Genomic DNA, 11,958 nt, shown 5'->3' on the forward strand with positions numbered 1-11,958 from the left:
GAGCATAACACATTTTTGAGTCCAGTTGATTCTGGCTTCACTTTGAAAGAAAATGCTTACAAGGAAACTGAGAAAAACAAGTCTCACCGGGAGATTCTGATTCACTCCAGTAGCAGGAAGTAGCATATTCACACGTAGAGTTTTTCACCAAGCTACCACTGCCCTTTTCCCCCTCTTTTTTTATGTTATACATTCAACAATATGGGAAGTGACAGCAAAGCACACCTTCTAAAATGAGCAGAGCTGATTTTTTTCAGTAGTGTTCAGCACTTGAACTCTACTGAAGGTGGTAGAAACTAAATAAATTCCACACTGGGTCCTTGTTGTGGAAAACACTAAAAATGAAGATGCTACGTGTGAACTATAAATAAACAATCCATTCACTTTGTGTGTTACTCACGCTGGGGCAACGGCTGAGATGTTGTACGTGCCAGGGAGGAGGAGGCGGTAATACTCCCCGTAGTGGCCTGTGGTCAGATTGTGGTTGATACCGGCCACTATAATGTTGACATCGTTGAGGCCTGTGCCGTTGGTGGCCTCTGTCACATAACCGTGTACACCAATATGGACCTGGAAGAGGACAGCTGTGTTACCAGAGAACAGCTTGCATATTTGGACTGATTGCACTCTCTTTATCAAAGGTATTTTATACAATAAGACTGGCTGTGAATTATGGACATTTGGTTTAACCATACTTTCCTTAAAGAATAGGAGGTAGGTTGCATTAACAACGCGTTCTTGTTTGGTCACAAAAACGCATTCTCACATCCTCTACGTACTACGGTTACGATTGTGTAATCCACACCAATGCAACTCCTTGGTGCAGTCTGGCATTTAGTGTCAAGACACTTGACACCACTTTCCTGTCACAACGCATTGTGTCGCAAGCTAACGATCGACAAGCTCATAATGTGTCGTGACACACTGTGAACTGGTAGATCAGCTGTTTTTTTAATATCCGAAGTATAAAATAAGGCTTAGGCTATGTGGTAAATGGACGGAGTGGAAGTCCTACCTTTTCAATGTAGGCCAGTAGCGACTCCCTATTTAAGTCCCATTCCTTATGGAGCTCAACGGCATAAGGGTACTTGCAGCAGCTCAGCTCCATGGTGATCTCCAGACAGTTCCCATGAAGGTAGTTGAAGTCCTGCATCCCTCCTGGATAACAAGTTAGAAGAACAAAAGCCTATATTTTAGAAACAGCATCAATTGTCACATACAACGTATAAAAACAGTGTGAACAATTTGTTTGAGACGATCAAATGAATTGAATGAATTGCTACATACCGTATGCAGAAACATTTTACTACAAAACACGTTTAGTACAAGAGGAAAAATATATCTTTTTTAGGAGGACATCTAAAACTCCTTTTCATGTGATAAGTTAAAGCCTGCAATTTGGACATGGCAGTACTACCCCAAATCAACATCGTTCTAAATCTGTGCCCCAACCAGTGCCAGGTATTGAGCGACGGACATCGGACGCTGTGCTTCTGTTGGGAGTGGGCTGTGACAAGGGCCCTGCACTGTTCGCAGCTGCGGTACCAAGCCAGCTGCAGCCTGGCTCTATACCCAGCCAACCAGCCTGCCTAGCAGGCAGGCAGCCGTGGAGTGGTGTCCTCTGGGCTTGCAGCAGGCTGCCAACATTCCCTCTGGTTGGACGGTTGCCATAGCTGCCTGCTGGGTGGCCACAGGAGCCCAATAAAAATAGCCACCAGCATTAACTGCATCAATGATTCTTTCTGCACAGGCAAAATAAAGTGTTACAAAGACAAAGAGGCCACGTCTGTCTGCCACTTAGCTGCATGTGGTCCAAAACAAGGTGTGCCTGAACAGTGTACATGCACTAGCCTGGGGCCAGCCTACTGTACTGTATATCCTAAACTAATGCAGCTAACTAACTGCAGTATAGATCCCCCTCCTTGTTTTAACATGGGTGGGGATGTCTAGCGAGCTAGGCTATACATACATACATACATGTATGCAGTATACATACTGCATACAAAACCAACACTAACCACCATACAAGCTTAACCACCTGCATCCGTGTTGTCTGCGTGAGTAAGAGGATCCTTAAGGGTGCAAAGATTAATCACACTTCACTAGCGAGATAGAGGAAGAAAAAAGCATTGGCACTGTCACCTTAGCACAGAAGATGGCTACATTCAGCTTCAATGATGGCAAAGTGATGCAGTGCCAGCAAACTGGTCAGCATTCGAACAATTACTGCTACACACAAAGATGATCAACAAAGACATTTCTGAGATTTGGCCAAAAGTATTATTAATTCAGCTTTGTTCCACCACCTTAGAAGGCATACATTTTGGTACTGACAGAGAAACATAAAAAGGTTTCAAAATGGACATACATAAGCTTTTCTGTGTAATTCCAAGTTAAGTGTGAGCGTGCCATGCAGCTGTTCAACTGTCTGAAGCTTGGTGACTGTGGCTAACCGTCAGCTGACTGGAGACTAGAACCAGTCATGTGTCAAAATAGTTGCGGCCGGTTTTCAGTGGAGCGGACAACATGGCCCACTCTACTATTTGACATACTCTGTCTCAAGTTTTTCTTTTCTTTTTTTAACATTTTCTTTAGCCTTCCTTGTAAACTAATGCCAGACGATTTACTCTTTTCCGAAAGTCAAATCTTAACTAAAGTTCTAAACCTATGGGCATTGGCCAAGAATATACATTAAGGTATAAGCATTACGTATAAGCCAGATCAGTGGGGTCATGCCCTGTGACTGTCTTCTTGAGTTGGGGTCTTCATTGTCTGGGTAGATCTCTAGAGGTGGTACCCCTATGGTGGCACTAGAGACAGATTCTCATTCCTATAAAGTGCAATGGTTAAGCCGTCAGGGCAAGATTTGTTTAGTTTATAGGACTTTATCCAAGCGTGGCCTCCGCCCTGACTATTTAAATGCTAGGTTTATTTAACTACCTTTAACTTATATACAAATCTGTACTTTATGGCAGCCACCACCTGATAGCATAGCCAGGCTTAACCTTAGTGTTATGTATTTCTACAACAACAAGCAATGGAGGACTGCTATCAATGATTGTATTTATCTTGGTATACTATTCACTATTGTTTAATCAGTTGTATGAATTAAATATTATGTCTGGACTGATGCCATTTCCTACAGTGGCAAACATCCTCCAACTCCAGACAGGAACTAGTCAGACACTCCCAAATGAGTGGTATGCCCTGGCCAGTGTCTGACAGTATACTGTAGCTGAACACAGTGCTCATAGCCTCCTTTATAAACTGCTAGCTCAAGTTCTTGAGGAATATCTTGTTGTGTAACTAAAGGAAGGCACAGTAAAGACACAGTGGCAATGGTTTTGAGATTTAGGTTATCAGAACATTATTAAATACAAATGAAAAGAAATTTTAATCTGGACATATGTATACATTGTATGAGTTTTTCTTTCTTTTTTAAGTTTATTGCTACATTATCACCAAATAAAATTTAATTATTAGGTGGATGATCAATCTTGTAGATGATTGGTAGATAGTGTATGGCCTGGGGCCTATATCCTTAAACAAATTACCCTGAAATATTTAACCAAAACCGGCTCCTCCTGTCCAAATGTCGAAGTGTCCTTGGACAAGACACTGAACCCCACATTGCCTCGTCGGTCGATGTTAGCTTGCCACCATTGGTGTGTGAAGGTGGTTAGCACCGCACAAAAAAAAGGTATTTGCTGCACGACTTCTGTGTCAGACTTTATAAATTGCTACTCAATTTAAAGTCTCTGACACAGAAGTTGTGCAGAGGACACATCATCATGCTAAACCACAATACCTCAACGTCATCATGTGTCATATCTGTTTTGCAGATCAAGCCATCACTGACTGTCATACAAGGAAGGGCGAAAGGAGCTAACCAGTGTTGCCAGTCTTTGAGAGAGAAATAAGCAGGTCTATGAAAAGCCCAAAAGAAGCAACTATAAGCCACATGAGCACTTTAAACTTACAGTATATGCATCAGCTTCATTAAAAAAAATAGCTTAAAACTGCTATTTTCATTTCATTTTAACAACATAAATCTGGTACGGGGATCCCTGGCACAAAATAATTTGTGAATAATTAATTTGGGGGTCCTTGACATGAAAATGCTAGAGAACCACTGGTTTAAGCAACATTAGGAAACAAAGCCAAAAATAATCAACTCCATTTTACAAACGAGCCCAAACCCCCAAAACCTGCAACTACCAATTATTTACAAGCAACTTAACAGAAAAACAAGCACTTATAATAAGCAGACATGGCAACACTGGAGCTAACCCGTCTGCTTCATGACATTTAGACCAATAGATTATCATCTATCTACCACACCTGCATGTGGCTTTTCCAGTTGTGTGGCTCCCCAATAATTTGTCATTTGTTGACAAAGCCGTTTAGATTTAGTCTTAATTAGTCATTCATAATCATTCATTACAATACTTAACTTTATGTACATACTAAAAGTATATTTTATTACAATCTTTGTCTATTTTTTGAAGAATGAAGTTGGCCCAGACAGTCAAGATCAAAAGTACATACGGTAATCTGGTAAATAAACCAATTGAATTAAAGGGGAAGACCACCCATTTTCAATATTGAACTGTGTCATTAATATACCTTAGAGGAGTTGTGTGGAAATAGAAAAAAAGTTCCCCCCCTTCTGTGTTGCCTAGAACTGGAGGATTGATTTTGGGGTTTGTATTGTAAAGTACAACTTGATGACATCACACATTGTACTTTACAATACAAACCCCAAAATCAATCCTCCAGTTCTAGGCAACACAGAAGGGGTGGAACTTTTTTTCTATTTCCACACAACTCCTCTAAGGTATATTAATGACATATTTCAATATTGAAAATGGGTGGTCTTCCCCTTTAATACATTAATAAATAAGTACATTTACTTGTACTTGATCTTCAAAAACGGTTACTGTATCTTTGCATCTATCGTTATTTTTTTATCCAAATAAGGTGATTCAATGCTAATCTATAGGACAATAGAGGAATCAGGGATTATCCTGGAAGACAATGCAGTGACAAACACACACACGCAGGGGAGAGATGGGCTGTAATTTGAAATGCCATGTCCAGGTAAGAGTAACATTAGGTGTATTTCACCTCTCACTTCCTCAGCCAACCATCAAATCAACACGCAGAGCCAGTGGATCAGATTACTGAGTGACACCAATGGCCCGTTTTGTTAACCGGAATCAAGAGGGGATGCAGCAAGCCACCGATACCCAAGCTCATAAAAGACACATACTGTATGTGAAACAGTCAATAGCAGGGGCGTCACAAGGGCGTAAAAGTGGTACTGAGTTACTAGGGCCCTAGGGCAGCGCGGCACTGCGAACTTGTAGATCTGCTATTTTTGAAAAGTGCGAACTTGTAGATCTGCTATTTTTGAAAAGTCATGAAAATGTGTGAAAATCTTTGAATATATGTATTTTTAAGCGAACATTTGTAACTTAAATTTTGCTTCTGGGGGGTCCCTGGAACTAAATATTTTGAGATGGGAATTGGGAAACATAGGTTTTTCAAAAAACCTTAGAAGGATTTGAAATATTTAAAGACTTGCACAAATATTCACTATTTTTCAAAAATAGCAGATCTACAAGCTCAGTCTAAATGGATTAAACCTCCTCCCCCTATGAAGAACATTCATGGCGGGCCCGCAGTGAATCCTTGTAATAATACTGATAATAACAACAACAGGAAGCTCGCTAGTCAGATCAACATCCGTTAAGCAGTCTGACTGTGCTTTCTGGAGAGCAATTACACAGAGGAGGGTTGCTTCAAAATTGCCTTGTAGGTGGTTGACATCAACTAAAACTGCTTGGAGTGCCTGGGCACTTGGGCTTTATGCTGTCATGTGTACTCCAGACTGATGAGTTTTCATGAACGCTGGCCATTTTGGTACAGTCAAACATGATAAAAAAAAAACAGGAGGAACGTTATAAAGTAATACTAAAGCCTGCCCTAGTGCCCTTTGCTTGATTTGATTGGCTGACTGGCCAAAAATGTGACATTGGCGAGCAATGTTACTATGTGGCTTGCACCCAAAAGGTGAAAATATATTGTAACTTTTATGCACACCTAAAAACCACAAACCATGTTCAGCAGTGGACAATTCTTGGTGGGATCGCCCCCCTGAGGGTACAATAATGAACCTGTTTGCTCTGCTGGGGTTTACACACAACAATTTAAGGATCTGATTTGGCAACAAGACAAACAAAACGAAGCCAGCCTAATAAGGCTTAGGGCGTTTGAGTGTTTTGACACTTACCTGGTAGACCCACCTAAGAATACAGTTGAAAATAGAAAATGTTTATGTATACCAGTAAGCTTTTTGTAAAGTGCTGTAATTAAACTTACTCTACCACCAAAATACAATTACACACACACACACACACACACACACACACACACACACACACACACACACACACACACACACACACACACACACACACACACACACACACACACACACACACACACACACACACACACACGGGATGAATGAATGTGGGACCTGGAATCACGAGAGAAGACAATGCAGTAGTCCACCACACACACAGAAAACCAATACCACACCAATTACATTAGCAAATACCCATAGCAACACCACCTAAATATCTCACTTCAGGCAGTTGTGTGTCATTTAGCTCACTGACTAAACAATGGGCTGGCACAGTAAAAGGCAACCAAACACTGCCGTTCCACTATTTTTCATCCATCCTAAAGGACACTCCTATGAATCTATGATCCAACAAAACAGAGCTCCTTCTTAAACCAGACTACTTGATCGCTGTCAACACTTCTCAGACAAAATTGGCCCATTATGTTACTGCGGAAACAATAACAAAATCCAGTGGGGCTCAATCGCCATGGAAACCGTGGAACCCATGCTACTACACACAATATGTGTGATTGTTCATGAGGAGGTGAGATAATAATGAGCATTGATCCCACAAAGTGACCCCTCCTGAGATCATTCCTGGATACATCTAGAAACAAACGGATCACCTTACCGGGTACATCATACCACTGGGCTCCGTTGGTGATGCCGTCCTTGAAGGTCTCCTCGGGCGTGTCTAGGCAGTTGGGCCGGCCTGTCTTCATCACAGGGTGCTCCTGGGCGTAGACTCGGGCCAAGTATCGAAACAGACTGTCGTCCTCCGACCTGCTGTACTGGCCCTCCCGCTGGTGGTTGGCCGAGTCGTCGAACGGGTAGCTGGCGACCACCGTGCCACCGTGCAGGTTCCCCGAAAGCACAAATCTAAAAAAGTCGACGGACAGAAGAATGTGAATTGTGTGGTGCGAGTGATCAGACAGACAAGAGAACACAGTGAGTCCAATGTCAAACATACAATAAATATCTACGATTACAGGAAAACTAGGTACCTAGAAAGGTAAATTTTGGAAAGAATTATGTCTTTTCGAACCTGTATGCTGTATTACTGTATGCATACTGCACCTGCAGTCAGTGCAGTGAATTTCCCCACAGTGATCATCAATAATATATCTATGTAGACTATCTAAAAAACACCACTTAGACCACAAATAGACCTCCCAATATAAAACATTAAGCCCAACACTTTTCCTGGGAGTCACATTATTCGGTTGCTATTGATATAAAGGGTATTTTGGGATTGCAGCTATGGCGTGTTGTTTACTGACTGGATTGTGCCCAAATCCATCTATTGTCACAAGTAGTGTGACTAAACAAGTGATCGGGGCACGATGTTGACTGAGAGGCCATTCCAACCCCTGCCTCTAGCAACCAAGACCCATTACAAACAATTGTAAACTAGTGTGTGTTTAAATGTGTTCTTCTGTTCAGCACCTGCTTGGTAAATGTGACTTCAATGGAGAAAATAGATAGACATCAAATGCTGTTTTAATGTATGAAATGTGTAAAAGTGAACAAAATGTAAGCAAACACTGCACCGGATATCCTTCCTTACCCACCCTTGACCTTTTTACTGTAAATATAATTTATTTTTTTATTTTGTTTTCCGACTGTCTTATGATATTTTTGCATTGTACTGTCTTATGATAATCACACATGTACACTCATTCAACCGTGAGGATGTTACTGTCCACTTACTTTTTCTCCAAGATCCACTTGATGACGGCCGTGACCTCGGGGATGTTAGCTTGATCTATATCCTGCTCGCCAAACTGGTCGGGGAAACTCCTGTTGAGGTCTATGTTTCTGGCATTCTGACGCCCCCCTGCATCGCCGTTGCAGTCCCCCTCGATTGACTTCTCAAAGCCGTCTGGGTTCATGCTGGGCATGATGTACACGTCCGTGGTGCTCAGCATCTGCGTGATGCGTGGATCCTGCCCGTACCTCGTCAGCAGGTACTCCACGAGGTACACCAGGACCTGCCTGGAGATGGTCTCGTCGCCGTGCATGTTGCCAACATACTTGAATTTGGGTTTGCCCGGTGCTTCCACGCCGGGGTCCTTTGTGATCCGCAGCACCCACAGCTCCCTGGCTTCCACCGACCGGCCTACGCTGGACAGATTAGCAATGTGAGGGTACTTCTGAGCCATGGATTGCAGGATCCGGGTCATATCCTCATAGTTATAGTATCTGTTGTAGGTTTCCACCACATCTTGTTGTGTGGTGGGGTTACCTCTCCTGGCCAGCCTCGCCTCAGCAACGTCCACAGACGCCGCCACCAGCACAACAACAACAAGAAAAGCTGAAAGTGAGAAGCATAGTACTTTCGGCGTCGCGGCGAGATGTGTCTGCAAGTGTGTCGCCATTGTTTACGCGTCTCCTACTATCCTTTCACCATTCGGTCTGTTTGAGTCGCACGGCGATCGCGGCGAGAGAAGACGTACCACACAAAGGTAATAGACAAGAAGCTAAACGTATGTTCGATAAAAGCCAGCGACTGTCAGCCTTTGGTGCGTCTGCGTCTTACTACTTCCCCCTTCACCTCAGGTAGGCGGGGTTTCGCCGTGACGCAATCAGCAGGCTTCAGGCGGGGTGGGCGGGGCCTTTTTTAAGGTAGTTCCCAACTCTCAGTGGAGCAGCACACCAAATTCAAAACCACATACTCAAAACTCACATAGCACTATTTATACTTTCTAAATTGCGAGGCATTGTGAGCTTGTACAACAGCTATTTTTGCTATTTAGAGCAGAGGTTCTCAACTTTTTCATCCACGGCACCCCTGAATTACAATTTACATTCACAGTACCTTAACATTTATGTCAGGTATGTAAATCTTCCCCCAAGTTACAGTAACTATGTCACAAGGAAAATATCTGTTTCCAACATACAGATTGACAGATTGAAAATAACTTTTATATTTGGTGTTTAACCACTTGAACCCCAGCATCCCTATTCTGGAGGGAACATTCACCAAAAATAGCAGCTCTTCTAGATCTGCTATTTTTCAATGGTGAAAAGTAATAAAGTGGTTAAACTGAAGTGATGATATTCATGAATTCCAAATATTGTCAAAGGCACCCCTGGAGCCCTGGACCTGGTTCACAATCACAGACGGCAGTCACGGCACCCTAGGGTGCCACACGGCACCAACTTTGAAGAACCCTGATTTAGAGAAAGGAAAAAAGGTTCACCTAAAATGACATGCCTGAATTCCTGAAATATGGAGGACAGGTTGAAACAACATTAAGAGCATTGATTATTTGTAGTAGTTTAATATCCTTACCTTGGATCAAGATGTGGATGGTTTAAATTGTAAAGCGCTTTGCAAAGATGACAGTAGGACCTATATTGCTTTCTATTGAACAGTGTCATAATTTCAGTATTCCAATGGAGGAAGATGTTTACAGTCTATGGGAGGAGGCCTTCACCTGATGGTTCACCAGTGTCCCTGAACACAGCAGCTTGGACAGCTCGCTACGAGCATATTATTAGCCTTGGATCAATAAATGTATGACTTAAATTGTAGAGAAGCATAACATGTGATTCTCTTTGATGCTGAAACTTGCAAGTCAGCTGCATGTGACTGGAGCTGTAAAACCAAACTAATGATTACATTTCCGGCATCATTATGCTTGAGTTTTTTGATTGAATACTTTATGTTATGCATGTGGTACAGTAAGACATTATGCAGTAGCTAAAGGATAACACAGAATAGTCCTGGGGACTTGTTGTGGTCCTAATGTTTCTGGACCCTTTCTCCTTTTGAGCAGTGGTGTTTGTTTGTACATATGGCCATGCAGGGTCACATTGGTCATGCAAGCTTTGCTGGACACTTAATGAAATTAACTAATTGCGACAGTAGGTCTCATTTACTATGAAAATCTGCAGCTCCTGTGCGCGCGTGCACCAGTTAGTCACGCTGAGGACTAGTGACGCCTCATCATATCATGCTGAGGCATCATCAATACATGTCATTTTCCCTTTTATGTCCATATATGGAGATCTCTGATGTGCATTTTTTGGTCAAAGTTTATCCCATGCCAAAGCGCCAGCACTCTCCCAGCAGTCTGCTGCCCTCCAGTAAGGGCAGCAGACTGGCCCAGCCAAGATGCAATTCTGGAAAATTGCAAGTATGGTTGCCATGACGCGAGTCACGAGGAATCCACTGGGAAATGAATTCCATCTTTCCATTTATATTAGATATTGTGATGTCAAGTGAAGCATGACCAAAAGCTTCACTTTTCTGTTGTGCAGCCTTACAACCCGGATAACATCAATCAAAAAGTTGACAAAAAACAGGTTCACTTTGCTGGCAAATAAATCTCGGACTGAAATACATTAGTGTGTTGCCTATAGCACCGCTCACTTCACACTGGTGTGATTCTTTTTGTCTTAAAACAATTCTTAGGCTTGTGAAATGACTTTATGGGCGTGGTTCTGACATCATAATTTCTGTACTTAAAAGAAAATGGCTATAATCTGGTGGTTCATATTCTTTGTTTGTGTCCTTGTGTCATGTGTCACAGGATTACATTCGCCTGTACACGGAAATAGGAGATGATGATGATGATCTAAGGGGCACTATAGATCATCAGAGTATCTGGAAGAACAATGAAAGCCATGGCCCCAAATTTGCATGATGAGGAGCCAGAGCTTGGGGACCTGATTGAAATATTCCGTGGAACCTATCAACACTGGGCTTTGTACATTGGTGATGGCTATGTTGTCCACTTGTCACCCCCCTCAGAGCTTCCAGGAGCAGGGATCAACAGTGTGATGTCTGTTTTCTGTGACAAGGCTGTTGTAAAGCAAGAGAAGCTCTGGCACGTGGTCGGGACCAACAAGTGGCGAATAAACAACTGCTTGGACAATAAGTATGTGCCGCAAGCAGTGCATGACATTGTCAAAGACGCCCATGCACTGGTGGGTGAGGAGTATTCCTACTGTGTCTTCAGCTGGAATTGTGAGCATTTTGTAACTGAGCTGCGTTATGGCAAGGCTGAATCTTGGCAGGTGCGAAAAGCAAGGGGGCTTTTCATGTTATCAGGAGTAGCCACTATGGGCCTAGGGCTAGGCCTTGTGGCTCTGGCAGCTGCCCTCTTTGGATTTGAGACCAAAGAAAAGACACGCAAACGCAAATGCAAAAAACGAAATGAAGTTGAGTAGCCTAATTTGAGTGTGAACTCAAATAACCTGATTGATTTATAGAATGAAATGCAGGCAGATGTGTATTTTTTATTTACTGATGTTTTAGTTTTGATTTGTTTTTATGTTGTTTTCATATTTCTATGAATGCTAAGAACTGAATTATTGAATGCAGTGTAGCATTATGTTTTTTTTTTACTGGGTCCTTTGTATCGTTTTATTACCCACAACATCTAACATCCTAGGTCCAGGCACCCCTAGCCCAGATAGGCCTACAGTATGTAAAAATGGCTTCCAAACAAGCAGTAAAGGCTGTCCCAGCCAGCCTCCTGACCATTCTCAACCATTTTAGTGCATGACTGGGATCACCGGATACTGGCTACTACTTA

General features: G+C 42.5%; 2 protein-coding genes across 2 annotated transcripts in view; one reads left to right on the forward strand and one right to left on the reverse strand.

Moving 5' to 3' along the window:
- Positions 1-8,943, reverse strand: part of cpda (carboxypeptidase D, a) — a 33,009-nt gene extending 24,066 nt beyond the window's left edge. The window contains exons 1-4 of the mRNA XM_080732336.1: positions 8,123-8,943; positions 7,044-7,291; positions 1,016-1,158; positions 401-570 (exon numbers count right to left, since the gene is read on the reverse strand). Coding sequence (XP_080588462.1) covers positions 401-570; positions 1,016-1,158; positions 7,044-7,291; positions 8,123-8,790 — 1,229 coding nt within the window. The 5' untranslated portion in view covers positions 8,791-8,943. The remainder of the gene's footprint in view (positions 1-400; positions 571-1,015; positions 1,159-7,043; positions 7,292-8,122) is intronic.
- A 2,101-nt stretch (positions 8,944-11,044) lies between these two features.
- On the forward strand, positions 11,045-11,590 carry LOC308290080 (phospholipase A and acyltransferase 3-like; the record flags this gene model as incomplete). The annotated part of the gene is made up of 1 exon (XM_080731855.1): positions 11,045-11,590. One exon carries the CDS (start codon positions 11,045-11,047, stop codon positions 11,588-11,590), a length of 546 nt encoding a protein of 181 aa, XP_080587981.1.
- Positions 11,591-11,958: the final 368 nt, after the last annotated feature.

Source organism: Nannobrachium achirus (assembly GCF_963921795.1).
Source record: "Nannobrachium achirus genome assembly, chromosome: 8".
Taxonomy (NCBI): Eukaryota; Metazoa; Chordata; class Actinopteri; order Myctophiformes; family Myctophidae; genus Nannobrachium; species Nannobrachium achirus.